Here is a 21,001-nt window from a genome sequence, read left to right as displayed (position 1 = left end):
ACAATATAATACTAATTATAAAATAAAATAAAATATAAAGTCACACAAGAGGGGGATAATAAAAAGAAAAATATGAAATTTGTAGTCGAATAAAATGAACCCGAAGGATATTGAAAAAAAGAAAAAAGAAAAAAAGGGAAAGGCGATTCGACCTTCCCTTGAAAACGGCATAAGGCTATCCGAGTTCTGGAAGTTCTGTTAAGGCACTTTGTCCTAAGTATTTCCGATTGGCGATGGTACTCTAAAAGCTTAGCTAGCTGTTGCTGCCCTTAGACGACAACCCATTTCTTTCTTTCCTTTTTCCTCTCACCATAGTACAGAACACAGCTTCTCGAAACTCTTTTGTAAATGGGAATTCGTTTAGCTGGGGTTGCTGCTCTCTCTCTCTCTCTCTCTCTCTCTTTCTCTTTTTCTCTCTCTTTTTCTTTCTCTGTATGTGAATGAAGAAAAATAAAGGAGAGTTCTCCGAAACCGTATTGCACTACTAGTGCTATGGTGTTGTGCATTTGAAGCTTTCTCTCCTGACCACCAGTTTCTACGCTCCATTAAACACGAGTCCATTAAATAACGAATGAATTAGCCTTGCCAATTGAATCATTATCGTTTTAAGATGATCCATAATTTTTTTTATAACGTAGCAAAAATAATTTCTTATTAATGTGTGTATAATAATATGCGCGGGCGTGTGTGAATGCGCGTATGATTTATTTCTTGATTTAATTTATATATCTTCTTTTTTTTTCTTTATTGAATTATTTCAATAAAGAAAATGAAATAAATAAAGATGATTTCGAAATAGAATTAGATAAATCTTTCGAAGTAATCTCTATTACTTGGGTCGATAAATAAGAAGAATAATCGGAAAAATGCGCGAGACGTGCGTGATTCGGTCATCGATATAAAATCTTTCGAAATTGGGTCAGTACGTAAGTACGTAATGTGTGTACAGATCTATATATATATATACGTAGTTCGATTCATATTAATGTTGAATTCTTCGAAGGCTCACGAGGCGTAAGATATGAGCATGTTGCTCACAAGGAAGCATTCAACTAACGAACAAAGAACTTACGAATTCTTAAAGGGGTTTTCTTTTTCTTCTTCTTCTTCTTTAAAAACTACCGAGGTACTTACGTACTATTATAGAATAAAAAAGAAAAATAATAATGAAGGGTGTACTGTTGTAATCTATGATTTAGGATAATTGTATTCCTCTTATGGCTTATCGAAATGATTAAAGAAAATGTAAAAGAAAAAAAAAAAAGGATAAAAATTAGCACACGAAGAGAAAAAAAATGTTTGGTTTCTTATTTGCTTTTCCATTTAGATTCTCTCTCTCTCTATATATATATATATATATATATATATATATATATTTCTTTATTTCTTTTCTCCATTTTCGTTTATCTTCTACTAACCATCGACATTCTGCTCCAATAAAGACGATTATCCTGATGCTAATGAAGTATAATTAGAGCGTGGCCTGGCACGCGACCCTACCATAAACGATCGCCAGATGCCAACTGGAGGAGCTTATTTCTTTTAAAATTATTCGCAACTATGAATAATACTATGAATAATACTATGAATACTACTACTATTACTACTATGACGACGACAACGACGATGACGGAAAACGAGTAAAAGTATAAACTTTGAAGTACATTAAATAAAAGTTAATTCGAATTTAAATTAAATTCATTTTGCAGGTGGTACATATATAACAACGTCGCGTTAAAATGCAGCTGCATGTGCACGAGCACGTGACCACTTGGCTTGCGTTACGCACCGGTTATCCCAACCACTTCGCTAATCGCAAGAGTTACAGTTTTATACTATATAAGCTATACGAGAAAACTAATTATAAAGTATAATTTTCTCTCGCGTAAACGAGGCGACACCATGAACGCTTTTTTTTTTTTTTTCTTTTTTTTTTCTTTTTTTTTCTTCTCGCGACGAGGAATTATCCTACATCGTGTAATTTCATTTCGCATTAAACACCCAATTTCAAATTTTAACCTGTACATTTTCTATGTCATATAAATCATTTTTAATTATCCATCATCATTATTATTATTATTATTATTATAAAGAAAGAAAGAAAGAAATAATTGACAGTGAGCATTCTTTTTGTTCCAATAGAAGAAGCAAATTATTATACGTATCTTCAATTCGTAACTAAAACACATCTGCGGCGTGCAACTGTATGCACGTGTTCCCATAAAACAAAAAAACAAAAAAAAACAAAAAAAAAATGATTACTGCACCGAGTAACCTTGAACGCGAGTACAATGCGTTTCGGTCTGTCTGCCTGTCTCTCTCTCTCTCTTATTTTGGAGGACTTATGAAACGTTCTACTACACAAGGAGAAGATCGTACGCATGTTGGATACATTATTACACTTGATAATGGCAATTAATCTCGTTTTTGCTGTTTCGCGAGCTCGTTTACCTTCGAATCGAGCGAGGGAACTTTCTCGCTAACCGAGAGATCACTGTAATTAAAGCTTAACCATCCACCATCCCTTTTGTCTCTCTCTCTCTCTTTCTCTTTCTCTTGAAACATTAATTTTCCCCTCTAAATGCTCGAGCAATAAGTCAGAGTACTCGGTAGGCTGTTGGTAGAACATGCGAGACTGAGATCATCGACACTTATGGTCATAATGCTTTCTCTCTGTCAATGTTTTATCTCTCTCTCTCTCTCTCTCTCTCTCTCTCTCTCTTTCTATCTATCTTAGGTCTTTTAAGCTTCATCTCCGTTTCTCCCCCATCGAAAATAATCCTCTCATTCCCTCCGAATCACAAATCCTCATTCTGAGCCTAACCGAAAAACGTTCCTACGTTTACTGGAACGAGATAAATGATAAACGAGAGAGATATCGATCCTCCAGGGTCGACGTTTCAAAAAAAAAAAAAAGAAAATGAAATAAAATAAAATAAAATAAAAATCACGAATATTTCTTGCTTGATAATTTCATTTTAACAAAGTGTTTTACACATCGAATCATTTGAATTAATTGTTTTGCATCTGTATCACTCAGTGTTGTTGGAACGAATAAATAAAACGAAAAGGATAAGGAGGAGCAGGAAGAGGAGGAGGAGGAGGAGGAGGAGGAGGATATTGCATAACACGAAAAGGCAATTTTCAAACTCGATCAAAGTACGAACGATGATATTAAGCAGATGGCATAGAGGCAAACGGAAGAGATAACCTCGATTAATTCGTGAATCTGCCCTCCAGATAACGTACTCGAACGAAAGAGAGAAAGAGAGAGAGAGAAAATAAGCAACCACACTCGTTCGTATGTTCACGATTATTTCTTCCTCGTATATAATATATACGCGCGTGTATACACGTGTCTGGGTGTTTTAAACCGAAAGCTAAGGCTCGTCCCTCGACCGATACAAAAATATCGGCCTTTGAAACAAACGCGTGTTAGAGTGGGAACACATCAGTATGGTTTATTTACAGACTCCCTGCATCCGGAAACGATGAAATGTATTTTCGTGATATTCCGAGGAAGATTTAAGACTAGGCAAACGCACACCAAATATTCTTAAACTTACTTCCCGTATTTCGTTGAAATATTCACATTAACATCTGTGGGATTTGGTTTGTTGGATTGTTAACATTCCGATGTACGTGTAAAATTTGATATGAATGAAAATACGATTGTAAACGACAATCATTAATCGTGGATAAAGATAATTTCAAGATAGAGGAAAAATACAATAGGAAAAGTTTAATGAAGAAGGTGACATATGCATTTTACTCGTTCAACATTGGATGACAGTTTTTTTTTATTTTATCTACGATAGAACAATGCATTGTTGCATCGTCATTGAAACTTCGACTGAAAGGAAAAAAGAAAAAAAAAAAAGGTTCGCCCGAACAAAACCGTTCTTCCATTAATTAATAAGAGGTCGTTCACCCCTTGTGAATGAGAGACGAGTGAGATACCGCGTTGCTGCTACTGCTCGGTGCTCTAATTAACTAATTAAGAACATTATCTCGCGTATGACCACCAACCGTGAAAACGTTCGATTTGTGCATCACCGATAATATTTATCCAATTTTTTGCTTTTCTTTTAATACACGATGCTAACGAAGAGCAAGGCTCCGTTAGTTTTCCTTTCTATTTCAGAATGAATTGTCAATTTGTGTGTGACAAGATAAACAAAAATCAAAGTGATCGTAATTTTATTCGCGAATAAAAATGATACTTTCAGTTAAATGATTATTTAATTTAAACAATAATAATAATAGATATCAATCAAGGAAGAAAAAGAAACAACGATCCAATCAAAGCTGACGAGTTAAACGAGATTTAAATATTAACCCTTTAAGTGCTAAAGACGCATATATGCGTTTGGTAAAAGTTGATACGCGTGTGTTTATCAATGTGAATTTAAAATAATGTAATATTTTTCTTGTATCTCTTATCAGATAAAAATAATATTGTTAGAAAGAAAAATTCTAATTATTAAATATAATTTATTAATATAAGCATATCTGATCACAGTAATAATAAACTATAATATTTCATTCGTAGAAATCACTTCAGTTAAAAGTATTCAGCACTAAAAAAAGGGTTAATTAATCGAATAAGGACAAACTTCTAAGTCAGAAAAGTTAGAAAATCTTCGACAAAATCTCGAATGGAATAAAACAAAATTGTAAAAAAAAAAAGAATAGAAAAAGAGAAAAATTGAAGAGTGTTTTGTCTACCAAACGGATTCTGCTATATTTTGATTTGTCGTTTTCAGTCTCTCCCCTGAGCACTTCACTTTTTTGCTCCCTTAATCTTATCTCGAGTACTCTCTCGTTTGAAAGAGACGTTGTATGTACGTGTATATATACATACATACACACACATATACGCGTGCACAGGTAAAACGTTTGTTCTCGTTGATTCGCGTTCACGCGAAACCACTGTGCTAGTGTTGGCTTTCGTTTTTCCGCGCGAAAGGATAGCGAGAGCGCGGGAAATTCAAATATCATGGATCTGTAAATTTTAATAACGTATTCATAAATTCTCAAGTGCGTGTTCTCTCGCCTCTTGGACGAGGGAAAGCGCGTATTTTCAATAGGTTCTTTTTTTTTTTTTTTTTCTTTTTTTAATTTAATTTAAACACGACGCGCCTCTCACCTAACAAGACTTGCCCGACTTTCACGGAAGTCTATTTTTCATTGCTACAAATGTTACAATCCATAAATTTATTATATGACCTAAATATTATTACGAGGAAGCGAAATTTGTTTTATTATCGTTGTCACATATATTTCAAGCGATTATTGTCATTTATTTATCGTTAACAAAAAGAACAAATCCTATCAGCAACTGGTTGGACAACCCAATAATTACAAATTACGGTTGCCTGTCATTTTCTCTATCGGTAAAATATAAATTAATTCTTTTGTTAAACGTTACTATATATAAATATAATCTTACATTATATATAGATAAATTATATTCGTTCTATTGAGCTATTAAAAGATGTAACACTATCGGTTATAAACCTGATTGATATTTATTACCTCGAGCTGGTAATTTGAACGATGAAAGGATGATCGTTGTATCAAATTTTTCGGAAAGATTCCTTTAACCCTCTGACATTTAGCTAGAGTAGGTAAAAAGATATTTTAGACAGCCTTTTTGACCCAGATATGGAACGGTCGACTAGGCTTTAACGAGAAATGGTAGCAACGTGCATACGTGATTAAACGGACTGTCCCAAGAGTGCTGCTGGTCGAGGGGCTCTGACATGAGTAAAGTTTGCTTATTCAGTGGCTTGGAATAGTTTTAATTATGTATTTCGTTAAAAGAAAACGAGGGAAGGAAGACTATCAAAAAAAGAAACACAAAAAGAAAAAAAGAAAAAAGATAAAAAAAAGTGCAAAGTAGCGGTAGTAGTAGTAATAGTAATAGCACGAATAGTTGTAATAGTGGTAGGAGGCAACATGGCACAGCAGAAGGAATGATTCATGCTTCACGTTTCAGTGAAGAAAGAAAAGAAAGAAAGAAAGAAAGATGGAAGGAAGGAAGGAAGGAAAGAGAAGAAATGCGTTAGTTTTCGTGTCAGCTACACGTAAGACCCACCCTATATACGCAAAGTGCACGCTCTAGTTCTTATCACCTCGGGCTTTTATACAGCATGACGCATGGAAGGGTTCCATTCCCCTCCCTCTGCCCCACCCCTACCCCCTTCACAGTCTTAGAATGTCCACCAGTACACGTTTCTATATGAGACACGAAAGCGGAATAAGCGGAGAAAGGAAATTGAATCGAATGCTTTACTTCTAATGGTCCCTCCCCACCCCCACCCCATACCACCCCACCCTCAACCCTTCACTCTTTCTTTCTCTCTCTTTATCTCTTTCTTTCTTTCTTTCTTTCTTTCCAATCCAGTCACACTTGCCATTTACTCGACCTACTTCTTGCTTAAGAGTTAATTACCTAGAGAACGGTGATTACGAATCGGATTATTTTCTCACCGGAAAGGATATTGACCGTTTTTTTTATTTTAATTTTTTTTTTACTCTTTTACAAATGATTTGTTTTTAAAATGAAAAATAAAAGAAATACCTCGTCGTGTTTCTAATTTATTTTCATTTTTTTTTTTTTTCTATTTCTTACATTATTATCGAGGAATAATATTGTTTGGAAAGTTTACGAGCCAAGATTTAAATTGAATTTCTTGAAATGAACATTTTTCAATATTGTAAAATATTAAATGACGAGAAGGGGTGGTGGGGTGGGGGGAAAAAGCGGATAAAACTTGAAGATAATAAAAAAAAAAAAAAAATAAATGAAACATTTTACAGTAGAATAGGTATCCTTAATCGAAAAGGATTTAACGAGATTACGTCTCGAGTAAAATCGAGTTTGTTCCTCGACATCGAGATTACAGCTTTCTTCTTCTTCCTCTTCTTCTTCTTCTTCTTTTTCTTCTTCTTTTAGCATCACCATCTTGAGCTCTTCTTATTCTTATCTTCTTCCTCGAACGAGCATGAGTCACGTTTACTCGAACGGAGTCCCCTGAACTTCTCTACCGCCTCGTCATCCTCCTCAGGATTAACGACCCTGACCATTCGTTTTTCTCCATCGCAAACCGGAAAGCGATCCTTTAAGTTCTCTTCCTCACTCTATACTACGAGAAAAGAGAAATAGAAAGAGGGAGAGAGAGAGAGAGAGAGAGGATATACTGTCAGGTACCCATGGCGAACTCGTAAAACTTTTCTTCTCCCACGAATATATCCCAACTAGGACGAACCCCTTTCACAAAATCTTTTTCTCAACAAATAATCGAATTTTAATAAGATCGACAAGATTCATCATTTATCTACGAATTCGATCACGAGATTCTAGATTGGAATTAGGTAATAGTAATATATTTATTAAGGTAAATAATAAATATAATAATTTCTATCAAAATATATTTTAGATCTATCGGAAAGTTTTGTTCGATATTGTTGAGTTTTTCGTCTCTAAAAATAAATCATTTTTAAAAAATCGCATTTACAAGTTGTTATTAACTCTGACAAGAAAATTAAATTAATTAAATTATTATTATTATTTATTATTATTTAATTAATTTAATTTTATTTTTTTATTTTATTTTATTATTTAATAATAAGTAACGATGGAAAGTATATTCTATGATAAATATTTTATTATATGTATGAAAAAATTGTGTGTGTTATTTCAATTAAAAAAACGGACAAAACTTTTCGTGGTAGACCTAGATATATATAATTAATAATAAAATATATATAAATAATAAAAGAATATTTATATATCGAATCAAAATCCAAAACAATACGCGATTCCCATACGAAATAAGAATAAAGTGAAAAATAAAAGTAACTTACTTGGACACTTTAAATATCAATTCTTTAAAACCGGTGACTAAAAGTGTGTGTGAGAGAGAGAGAGAGACAGAGAGAGAAAGAGAGAGAGAGATCAACTCATATAATGGCTTTTAGGGGGATCGACGAGGTTAGGGGAGTACCATGAAAGGCCTTATTAAAGGGAGACCCATTTTTGCGAATTAAAGAGCTACGCTTTTGTCAGTCTTATTATTATCTGTAAAAGCGGATCCGAATTTGATATATTCAATATTTTTGAACGGGACAAAGAAGTAAGGGAAAGATGAACAGTATAAGTAGAAGAAGTTCATTTCTCATTCTAGAAGAATTATATTCTCGTTGATAGATCGAACGAGAATGAGTCATTCACGGGATTTGTCTACTTTCGCAAATAGCGGAAAAGACATCCGGCCCTTTCACCGTTAACTCTTTCCATTATTATTATTATTACTATTATCGTCAATTTAACTGTTTACTTTCCCACCACCTGTTTTCTTTTTAAATAATTCAATTTCGCGCGCATGCAGCACTCTTTTCCTTTTGAGTATAAATATTTTATTGTAACACACATATGAAAAAAAGGTTTCTTAATAGAAGCAATTTATGAGTTACATACATACATACACACACATATACGCACATACAATACAATTTTTAAATAGTTACAAAAAAATAAAAATGATTCAGTTAACATATTCTAATCTCTCAAAGAAGTAGCATTCATTCTTCAGAGGACAAAAGGTTATCCATGCTGGCTAGAATAAGATTTAATCGTCTTGCCTATTCTCAATTTTGTCACAATGCAAGTACAAAAGCTGCAGGAAATGACATCAGAGAGAAAAAGAGAGAGAGAGAGAGAAACATGGAACGTGTCACAGTTTAACTCTTGCAATGAGTTCGTATATACTTAACGTTTAGAAAAGTACGTCGAATATTCGTATGTGGGTGATCATTCGTGCGTGTATGAGTGTGTACGTGCATACGAGAAGAGTGCATCGTGTGTTGGTCGTTCGCAAAAGTCATTAGTTAACGGTAGGCCGCGCAAATGTATCCTCGAGGACACGATCAATTGAAAGAGAAAAAAAAGGAGAGGGGGAGAAGGCAAAGGTGGAAGGTGGAGGGTGGGAGGGAGGGAGGGAAGGAGAGAGAAATTACGAGGGTTGGATAGATGGCAATTTGTAACGAGGTTGTACGGGCTAGAGAAGCTTAAATTGCAAAACTGCGAGATAGAGATAGATAGAGATAGATAGATAGAGAGAGAGAGAGAGAGAGAGAGAGAGAGATTTCCATATTCACCAACCGGAGGAGGAGAATCTCGATTATCAGCATGATCATCTTTAACGAGGAAAAACTCGCTCTCATTGCCAACCAGGATTAATCTGCAAAAATCTCTCTTATAGATTCGTATCAATATTCTACGAATCCACATGACCCAATATATTATAATTCTCTTTATTATATTATTTCATTTATATTACGTAGAAATAAAAAAAAAAAAAAAAAACAATACAAATTGTAATTAAATATCTAACATATAAGATGATGTATTACAATCTCGCTTATCCTCTTGCTAATTTTTTTATCGCTCCGATAGGGATACTGCTGACACACATTTTTTATTTTTCTCGTTTGCTATACAGAACGAAACAAAAGTTATCTTAATGATTTTAAAAAAAATCCATTCTAAAACTTTGAACCCGTATATCATTTATGTTAACATTTTAATAAGTGCACGATGATATTCTCTCAACGATAAAAAGTTACATCGATGATAAATAATTATTTCTCTTTTACGTAACCCGTTGATTTTGTCATTTTACATTTTGTACGAAAATTTTGTACGGGAAGATTCGAAGAAGAGAGGTTTGTCGAAGATATACAAAGTTTAAACGATAATCGTCTCTGTACGAATAATAATGATTATTATTATTATTATTATTATTATTACGTCACGTCCGTTCGATCAGCGTTGAACTTGATAAAAGCACGGAAAACAGCTGGTAACGCGGAATATATAAGCCGCAAAGTGGATCACCCATGCTCGTTTCGAAAAAATGTGTCGCGATAGATAATCGTCCCACGTATTCTCGACCCACTCTTTACCTCCCTCCCCCTCCCCCGCCCCTCACTAAACCCCGGTCGTCTCGCGATGCAAAACTCGCCGCTCTTGCGTAAATCCTATATGTACGTAAGTGCATACGTACGCTACACGCGTGTATGTTCCCTCGGTTCGATGACCTTGCTCCTCCTCTCTGCATCGTAATATAAACAATCGCCCTCGCATAAATTTTATTCCGTTTGAGAAAACACGCGTTTAAAGTTATTGCATTGACAACATGACAACAACAACTAGCCATACAAATATGACCTACCAATTGTTCATATATAATATAAGATTTATGCATCTTAAATCATAAATAATTGCGAATCTATCAAATAGTGATACAAGTATGATACAATAGTGCAAGTATTTTCTTTCTCTTTCTCTATATCTATTGCTTACTCAGTACAAAAAATTTCGGATAAAAAATAAACGTCCTAGAAATAATGTGAAATGGGGGTTAGGGGTGGGAAGGATAATAAAACGTTTCGAATTTCTGGATTTTAATACCCCCTCGTCGCGTATACGTGCATCCCATATATAATAATAATAATACGTAACGATTTGTAAGGGTGGTGGTTTGCCAGGATATTTCTCTCTCTGATTTTTTTTTTTTCTTTTTTTTCTTCTCTTTTCTTTGCACAAAAATGAGAAGAAAAATTAGAGCACGAAATCAGGCAGGCGTCCCTCCACTCTTGCTTCAACTTTACCTGCGGCCTAACGGTAATGAAGCTGCAATCTGCGGTGTCATCGCAATCTCTCTGTCTTTTTTCTTTTTTTCTTTTTTTTTTTTTCCTCTTCTTTTCACTTTTTTTCATACTGCGGCTTACCGAACGTGTGTTCGAGAGAGAGAGAGAGAGAGAGAGAAAGAGAATAAAAGGTTGGGTAAACGTGTTCGTAGCGGAATGAGTTCTCTTTACTCTTGAAAAAGAAAAAAGAAAAAAAAAAAAAAACCAGGATATATTTGGGAGCTTGGAACGATGTAAAAAAATAAAATACAAAAAGTAGGATACGAGGAGCACCCCGAGGATATTTTATATATATTTTTCATTCATTCATTTATTTATTTATTTATTATTCCGTGCAACATACCGACGCATTGATGTCTCGAACAGGGGGGTGGGGTGGGGTGGTAGGGGACGGTGGTAAAAGACCGCAGGCTTGGCTATCGTTTTTCTTGCGGTTTTAATAAAGTTCCACGGGGAGAATATTTCGATTCTCTCGCGTAAGAATATATCTCGTATACTTTCGTTGAAAATTCCGTTGCGGCAGGGGGGNGGGTGGGGCGGAGGGTGGCAAGGAGGCAAGGGGTTAATAAGAATTCGATCAAGAATTACAAGAACGAAAAACGATATTTTCTTAAGATAAACGTAATTCCACGTTGGTCAACGTATTTTTCTCTCTTGACTATATTCTTTTTTTTTGCGTAGACACATGAAAGAAAAGGAAGATGATCGGAATAAAACAGTCGAGTTTAAGTTTACTGGGCGTCATACGCGAGCCCTTAAGAAAGTTCGTCTCGGTCCTTCGGGCCATAATGCGGACTCTATAATTTCGCACTTTGTAATTACGATTATATTCCTTGGTGCTTCGTAAAACTCGGATGAGAGAAAAGAGAGAGAGAGAGAGAAAGAGAGAGAGAAAGAGAGAGAGGAAAAGTCTCGTCCAATAGCTTCGGGCAATTCAACTCGATTCTACCAGAGAAATGAACTATGATGCTTCATCGAATCCATCTGCGTTTTCAAACGATCCGTCTATCATCCAAAGACAAGAATCTCCGACTGGGACAGGGCAAACGAGAGAATAATAATGACGCCTGGTAGTAGTATCGTTCCTTCTTATCTATCAACATTTCTAATTTAAAAAATGTATCCTCCTCCTTCGATTTGAGTTAAAAAAAATTAGTAAAATATTATTGAATATTTTAAATCTCTAGAAATTCGATATGGGGGGATAAAATATCGTATATACAATAGAGTATCAATTGTTTTAATTGTGTTTTGTTAATTGTCAAATACGAGCACAATTAGAAAGGAAGAAAAAAGAAATGAATATAAAGATAGAATAATAATAACGCGTGTTACCAGAATGCATTCCCCCATCGATGTCCGGTGCATCTTCGAAGAGGGAGGACTCGATGCAGTCTGAGTTGTCCGCAGAAGGATCGGCCGTGACCTCGCGGTCACGATCCTTAGCTTTCTCAGGTACGACGAGACGTTTCTCGGCACCGACGACCGAAGCAGCAGCAGCAGCAGCAGCCACTGCTACGATCGAAGAGGAACTACTATCGACGGAAGCATGTCTGTTGGCAGAACGAACCAAACAACTACCGCTTCGTGCTAATTTCGTACTGTGAGTCCTTCTTATCAAGAGATTCGTCAAAGTCGTATTACTGTTAGATTGTTTCTTTTCTTCCCCTTTTACGTTGTTACCAGCACTAGCACCAGCACCAGCACCAGCACCAACAACACCTGCAGCATCACTACCACCACCATTGGATGAACATTTCACGTTGACCACGTTGTTGTTGACCACGCTGATCCTGTTATTATCATCGATAATACTCTCGTTCTCATCGTTCTTACTCTTCTTCTTTCTTTTATTATTATCCTCTTCCTCGAGTTCGAAACAAGCAATCGTATTGTTCAAACGATTCTCTTTCCTGGCCGAATCCTTCCGACCGGTAAATCGATTCTGAAACCTCTCGATAGTTTTAAAGGACCTAGTCCTTTCTACCTTTTTCCTTTCTTCATTTCCTACACTACTGGATCGATCGTTAGATCCCTTAGCGCTTTCAAATATCCTTGTCAAAGACTGGACTTTGCCCCTGTAAGGCTCAGGCAAACCATTGTCCGGTTTTCTACAACTCGGTATTGACTCGTTGTTGCTCAAAGTCCTTGTTAGAATCATCTTTGGCACGGCAGCAACACTACCGCCAATGGCAGACGTCGTTTTCGAATTACCGATCGGAAAAGTGTTACATACGAACGACGACGACGATGATTTGTTATTCGTATTATCTTGCTTTTGTTGTCCATCTTGAGATTTCATTAAATTATTCCCAGTTTTGGGAATCTTTGCAGCCGGTTGTCGAGATTCTCCCCCATCCAAGGAAACGTAAAAGGTCGATCGCCTTTTTGGCGATTCGTTCGAATTATCCATGTTCAACATGGCTATCACATAATCTCCCTCATTTTTGGACAATCGATTCGAATAAAACGACACGTCATTTATTTTCAAACGGAAATTAGAAAGAACCCTAAACGACGAAGAATTCTTTATCCGTGATTTATTCTTGAACACGTACACGACCCCGACTTCGAGAAATCTTTCGGGCTTCGCAGTCATACAAGAGGCATGTCTTCTTCTTCAACGAGGACATTACGATTTAGAAAGTGAAAGATTGAGAGGGAGAGAATAAAAAGGCACCTAACGATGGAAGAAGCATCTTCTTCTTCTTCTTCTTCTTCTCTATCTCCTTGCCTCATTGAAGTCACGATTCGATTAAGAAAAATTCCGACCGAGTGAAATTCACACGAAATATTTCTTTCATCGAAATACCAATATGAATCATCAACGACTTTTATCTTTTTTTTACCTGCGATACGATTGTGATCTTAACTTTGGCACGCATACACGCATAAATATATTTATATATTGCAAATTGCGTTATCATCGAATAAACAATATTGTTGATATTTCGAGAAAAATCAAAATGTACGTTGATCGAGTATAACGAAGAGAACAAAGAATTGTAGACGCGCGTATAAATTTAACTCGTCGCATTCCTCTCGTAAACTCGAATAAAACTTAAACTACTTAACACGTTTGAGAGATACGAGAATGAAGAAAAAATCTCAAGGAGAAAACGATCCTCACGGCTGAAGCGCTCGCGACTATCTGTTCAAAGCGTTGCGTTTTAATCCGACAAAAACCTGCAGCGCCCCGCTCGGCCCTTCTTCGAAGCTTCGGAATTGTAGGGGTCACGTGATCGTGCATGCGCCACTAACGTGGCCTACACTACGCTTTCCTCAAGTTCCATATTTCGATGGACCAATCAAAACGTTGCTTTTTCGAACAATTGTCGCGGGATATTTAACATCTATTTCACGATCACAAACTTTCCTTTAATATTTCATATTTGATTAATAATAAGAAATGGAAGAAGACGCGAATAAAATATTGGAATTATCACTACCGAAACGTTAAACTAATCCTCCGATTTTCTAATTCATTGCAAAAATGTATTTTTCGTTAAGATTTGATATATTTTGAGATAAGTACTTTTTCTCTAAAAGATCTATTCTAAATTTAGTAAGAGAAATAAAGCAAAAGAAAAATCATATCCTTCTCGCTGGCGCCAGTCTCACATTCGTCGCAAATGCGTAAGACGAAGAAGAAGCTTTTTCTTTTATGTTACGCTAGGGACGCACGGATGAATCGTGCGTGGAACGAGAAGTGCCTGGTCGTGTCTAACGGAAGAAAAAAAGAAAAAGAAGAAAGTAAAGGAAAGAAACGAAAAAAAAAAAAAAATGTAAAAAAAGTCAAACGTGACGAATATAAAAGAAGGGGAGTCTATCATTACAACACGTTTCGACGATAACATTTAGATACTTGAAGTTCCAAAAATTCCAACCCATTCTTAACTTATCTAAACTTTTGTATAATTCGACAACGATCTAACAATCGTTACAAAGAATCTAATGCAATTCTGATAAAACGACGAATATCTAAACTCTTAGAAATACAACCATTTAATATAATTAACGATATCTTACATCATTGTTTTCATTTAGAAATGAAATGAACGTACAGTTACACGTATTACGACAGTATCATTAACACCTTCTCTGGGAGACCACCTTCGAGGGAATCGATTCGATATTTCACCCTTCTGATTTATCCATTCTCTTGGTAACGCATCTCACACTTTGGCGATAAAACCGAGCGAGTTTTTTATTTCGTTTTTTTAATGTCTCTCTCTTTCTCATGGAGCGTCTCAAGTGCAGACTCAAAAAAAAAGAAAAAAGAAAGAGAGAGAGAGAGAAGATGCAACGTCTCTCGCCCACACGAAAGAGACTACAGCCTCCAAGCTTTTCTTCCCACGCGTCATTCCCTTAATGCTCATCCCTTTCTCTCTGTCTCTCTCTCTCTCTCTCACTTTCTCATACTTTTTCATTCTCCATCCTTTTCTTTTCCCCTACGTTAATATCACTTCATCTCCGTGTTCCTTAATCTCGTCTCGTAAATCCGACACTCGTTTTCTGCAGACGCTGCGGGATGGCTCTAAATAAAGATGACCTAAACGTTAATTACTTAGTTTAATGATATTTCTCAAAATGGCGTCGCAGGGGACTAATAACAGAGTCTTATTTAATAAAACCCATACATACATATGTATGAAAGTAGGTGTGAATCTATGTCAAGTAGAATCAACGATTCATGGATAATCTTCCTTTATGGGATAATCGTTATTAGTGAATATTCAGTATTCAATGAATTAGTATACTTCATCTATGTTATTACCGTGTAATATTCAATTACATTAGCTTCGAATTCATGTTTAATAAAATATCGAATATTTTTCTTTCTGATCGATGTTTTAATCGTAAAATAGAAAAAAAAAGATTTTTGTTGTTGTTGTTGTTGGTTTAAATTATGAATAAACTTTTGATCAATCCTGTAGATACGAATACGTTTATATAAATCTCGTTCATTCGAGAAGAATCGATAAGATCATCGACAGCTACGTTCAACGAACTCGAACGTAAGTCGTCGTCGTCGTCGTCAATCAACTTATTTCTCTAAATTCCTGCCCGTGTTTATGATTCATTCTACTGATTGGAAAAGAATTTCGTGATACATATATCTGTTTCCCTTTCAAATTCCGTTCCCTTTCAAAATCGTTTTAACCTTGGCGATTGGATTCCTTTTATGCAAATTCGACGATTACAAAATCGATTTCAACGTAACGATGATTTCCGAGAATGTTCAACAGGATGAAACGATGAATATCGTTGCTTTGTAAGTTAAAATAAAATAAAAAACAAATTTCTTTTTTTTCGCAAATAAAAATTAAGAAAAATTAATATCATTGATAAGAGCTAATGAAGCATGATCAAAAAAAAGAAAATCGTGCACCGAGATGCAGGAATGAGAGGCAGCTGTCGAGAAAGTAACATCAAAAGAAACGATAAAAGGGTTGTACTTGGAGGGAAGTGAATTAATTTACATACTCTAACAGGACATTGGTCAGCATGCTTATTTCGTATTTCAATCGATGACCACCGGACGAACGTGTGCCGGCTTACCGAGCAATGCAAAATTCGTGACCTCGAACAATACCAATACCATTTAGAGTTAGACTTTCCAAAGGAGTAACAAAAAAGATTATTGTAATCGTTTGCACTTAACTTAAAGCCCCCTTCCAATCACCTATCCTCTCACATGTTCTCTTTTCAAATGTTCTCTTTGTGCACAATTTCATTTTTTTTTTCTTCATATTGTCATCATATTCGACTTGTTCATTCGATCGTTAAATTCACTATTATAATCAAATTTGCGATACACAATAATACAGGGCGGAACAAAAGTTTGTCAAATTATAATATTCAATATTTTTATTACGATTCGAACGCAAACGCTATAATAAAATAAAAAGATTCCAAGAGAAATAATAGAGAATAAGGATTTTATAAATAATGTCGAGAAGAAAAATATGTAAAATAATTTGATAATTATTTAAAATATCACGAAAGGAGTTAATAAAGGAAAACTATATTATATATGATTTCAGAAAGGATACCAGAACCGATAAAATACCAGCGGCAATTTGCGTTCAAATTGATCAGAACAACAATAAGAAACGTTCGAGTAATCCAGTAAGATAATTTCGTATTCTTTCCTCGTACTTTACGAAGTCTTTCGTGGATAATGGAAAAAAAAAAGTATATATTAAAAAGTTCGACGGAAATTGTCGGCGGAGAAGAAAAATTCAACTAAACGGTGGAAGAGTGAGACGAAAGAGAGAAAGATGAAAGAAATGCGGCTATAAACGAGTCAACAGCCTCTTCTCCGTTCATTGTATTTGACTTTTTCTTTTTCCTCCCAACTAATCGTCCTACGTCCCTCGCAATTTCTACGCGACCCCGCCATCTTTCCTTTTCTTTTCATTCCTTCTTTTTTTTCTTTTTTTTTCTTCTTTGCAGCTGTTGACTCCTTTTATTATTACTTTCTGTCACATCCTTTCTCGTTCTTAAATCATAAAAAAAAAAGAGCCGAAATAAAAATAGTCCAACAAAATTGAATTAACGAGTCCCCAATTCACTCGTAGAATAAAAAAAAAAACAAACAAAAAGAAAATTAATTAAAATCATTAAAAGCTTCGTACGAACTGCGAACGAAAAAGTCAAACGTTAACAAGGGGGAAAAAAAAAACAAAAAGGAAGAGAAAATTGGAGGTGCATGTAATTTGATTTCGACAGGCCGATGGCCAGGACGTTTCTACAATTTTACCCTCGTCTACGTTGGCCATTTGTCGTCAAGATTATCCCTCGGGATGTACGATCTTAGAGTGTCGTTTGGATGCCTTTAATAGACCAGTGGCTCAAATTCTTCAAGTGCCACCTTTAGATTCAGATGGAAACAGTCAGAAGATGGGTCTATACGTTGAAGCTAAACATACACCAAGTGGACCATATTCTAGGTAATATTCAAAACTCAAATATTATGCATGGATGACTTCGTTATTCATTTTGTCTATGTTTAGGGTAACCTCGTGTCCAATCAAAGACACTTGCGAACCTACACTACGAACTTATGCTTTGGAATCGGGACAAATTTTCAACGATGACGAATGTTCTGTTTCGAAGATTCTTTACGAACCAATGCGAGACAAAATTCAAGTTTCTGATCATCGAGAAAGGTGTCCCGAATCTACGGAAATTCAAGCCGAATGTGTGCCAACGAGAAAAGATGTAGAAGAATACGATCATACAAATGGAGACCAAAGACAGACAGAAATTTTAGAAAGCATAATAAATCCTAAAGAATATATTTATCGATCTCCGCCAAATTGTGTAGCCACTTGTACCGGTGCTGCTGATAAATTTCTACAATCACAGGATTGTGAACGTAGAAATGGTCTGGACTCAACAACAGCTTTGCAATCAATGCTTCCTCCGACTTCTGTTGATCGATCAATGAAGAAACCAAATCGTATTTGTCCAGTAAGATGCTGCAAACCTTTAGAGAAATCATTGCTTGGTAAACCAAGACAGGTGTCTTTAAAAAGTGAAGAAGAATGTAGAAGAGATACCAGAATTACTCGAACACCTGTAGAATCCTTAGAATGTCCTACCATTCTAAGAAAATATTCTAAGGACGCGTTTTCCTTATCTGCTTCGCAAGATTCTCTAGAACGTTATAAGGATTACATTTCAAAGAGCCAATTAGATAAGTATCGAGCGTGTCGATCAAAAAGGAATGGCCTTCAGGACGAGTGCTTCCTTCCTATACCTCGAGCCCTTTTAGAACTTGAAAAACGAGAACAGTGTCATAGCAAATTGGAGAGAAATGAGGACCAAACGATTCCAATGAAACGAGAAACTACTCGAACGTGTCAATTAGATCACACAATCTGTACTTAGACTCTCTGTGTGTGTGTGAGTGTAAACTAATTTGTACAAGAGTGTCTATATATTAAATAAAATATTATTAACTTCAATTGAAAAATGGTAATATTGTTCCATTTAAATGTTAAAACGTTAAGAATATTTATTTTCCATTATCCACACTGTGCATGTGTTAAAAATTGAAATATCATACTACGAAGAGTATGATAAACCCATTCCAATTTCACAGAATAGAATTGTTGAAAAAGTTTCACCACCGGAAACAAAATTCCCGAGGTCAGAGCCAACCGGGGATAAGAGTTCGCAAAAGAGTTGTTCGACGACGAGAAGAAAACGTCGTTTGAGGCGAGTGAAATCAAGAGAACTCTATGCGGGTCAAGTGTTCGTCGACTGCGATTGTTATCATCGGAACGGTCTTCAACACGATTGTCCTCGTACTCTTTGTGGAGGTACAAAATTTCATTAAAAATAATACAGAGACAAAAATTTTTTTATTTAAATACAAAAAATTAATATAAATTTAACAGGTGAACCATGTGAAAAGTTGCCCTTACCAAAATGCGATTTGGGAAATTATTTCCTTGATAAGTGGAACTGTTACTACGACAAGTTGGACCGGTTGATGCCAACTGCATTTTGTGGTTCTCAGCAACAATGGTTGAAGGAAATGCTCAAACGAGAAACTACGAATACTATGATTAATCATTAGTTTGTTCCAAACAGTACTAATAAACATTGAATTGTTTTGCACGAAAGTGATTTTGAAATTCCCGCCGTTAATCTGCCAATAAATTTCTAATGACAGATAATGTAATAATATAAAAAATAATGTATAAGCAAACGTTGAACGAGTTTGATGGAATAAACTGTCGAAGATAATGATATCTTTACTCGATTTTGTTTGACAAAATAAAGGTAAATATGAAACGTGTGATGCAACCAACAACGCCACCGTAGTGAACGCACTAAAACGAGACTCGTGCCGGGACAGGAAATAACGGAACGTGAACACGCGTGCCAGTCAACACGAGCAAAGAACTTCCGATACCCTTTAAAAGTAGCATTTACGTTTATGATCTTTCATTCCAGGAATAACATGCTGCCATGAAAGACACAAATTGTCCATCGCATGTGCGCGCGTGTGTATGTTCTTTTACACCTAAAACAATTAAGATGACAAGAATCGTGCTATAAATTGTAGGAAAATATTTTTAAAAATTAGTAATTATTTAAATTTAGGATCTTACACATCCTACCATGACGCGAAAGCAAATGAACATTGAATGAAAAATAAGAATCGAGAATGAAGACGCTTGACTCAAGAAGAGTTCCAATGTGCAGCAGCTAGATGCAAGTGAAACCATACGCCGAGCCACGCCCCTTTTCTTCAGAAGAAGAAAAGGAAATCTAAAGATAGAAGGAAAGAGAGAGAGAGAGAGAAAAAGAAAAGCTAAGAAACTAGTCATGCGTCACTCGATGAAACACCTATCCCCTCCCCCGCCTCCCTATTGTGACAAGTATCCCATAGCTATTCAAACTTTTCCCATAAGCACAAAATGACATTAACTTCGTAATACATTTACTAAACAAGTATAAGAGGATATAAGTCGTTACACGATATTATTATTATTATTATTATTATTAGCTAACTAAAAAGCAAAGGTAACATTTTTTTTATTAATAACATATAATTTGTAATATATTAAAATGATGTAACTTATTTCACGAGTACTTCTTACCTGTTCGAACGGAAAAACAAAAAAAAATATTTTCAAGTATATTAAATGGAATTCATTCGTGTTAAAAGTAATTTCTATGAGATCACGCGATCGTATTAGAAACGTTAGAAACATTAGAATGGATAAAGAGAAGGAAAAAGGAAGGAATAGGTTAAAGTTGATTTGAAGTAGAAATTGATTTGCTTGCGTAAGAAGTAAAAAAAGACGAATAATACAAGAGAGACGAAGAAGAATACGGTATCAACTTGCACGGTCAACGATCCAAGTCCACAACTTGGAAAGCCTTATACGAACGACCGTGATCTTCTCTACCACCTTGTAGGGGGTGTACTGCCATTAATGGCGGATCGTACGACTACACGCACGTATACACATACACGAGGAAAGATCGGATCGCAACGATTTCTACCTGAGTCGAATGTATTATCGTAAAGTTGTTTCTAACGTACCACTCTTACGACGATCTTTTATCGTTTTTTAAAAGAAACTTATATAAGCTTTTTGAAGTTATACTTATTTTGGCTCGTTTTGGATAAGTGAAGTTAGATACGACCGAAAAATCAACACCACGAAGTTGTCGTCGATATTTACGATGCGCGGGCAAATTGAATTTATTTTTGAGGTTATGATTCGTTTTGGTACGCTAAAGAAGTATAATT

At 35.5% G+C, this 21,001-nt stretch overlaps 1 protein-coding gene across 17 annotated transcripts in view; it reads right to left on the bottom strand.

Annotated features, from left to right (window-relative positions):
• The window catches only part of LOC106789093 (probable Ras GTPase-activating protein), a 135,924-nt gene that overhangs the window by 21,422 nt on the left and 93,501 nt on the right, over positions 1–21,001 (bottom strand). For 3 of the 17 annotated variants that reach the window (XM_014752944.1, XM_014752946.1, XM_014752945.1), the window contains exon 1: positions 12,055–13,870. The exons of 13 other annotated variants lie outside the window; for them this stretch is intronic. In XM_014752944.1, the coding sequence (XP_014608430.1) occupies positions 12,055–13,318 (1,264 nt within the window). In that variant the 5' untranslated portion in view covers positions 13,319–13,870. Of the gene's footprint in view, positions 1–12,054; positions 13,871–21,001 lie in introns of those variants that run through there. One more of the 17 variants, XM_014752942.1, reaches the window with a different exon arrangement.

This window comes from Polistes canadensis, unplaced genomic scaffold, assembly GCF_001313835.1.
Source record: "Polistes canadensis isolate GaletaPanama2010 unplaced genomic scaffold, ASM131383v1 scaffold_164, whole genome shotgun sequence".
NCBI classification, from domain to species: domain Eukaryota; kingdom Metazoa; phylum Arthropoda; class Insecta; order Hymenoptera; family Vespidae; genus Polistes; species Polistes canadensis.
The sequence above is the reverse complement of the archived record's forward strand: the minus strand, read 5'-3'. Positions and strand labels throughout refer to the sequence as shown.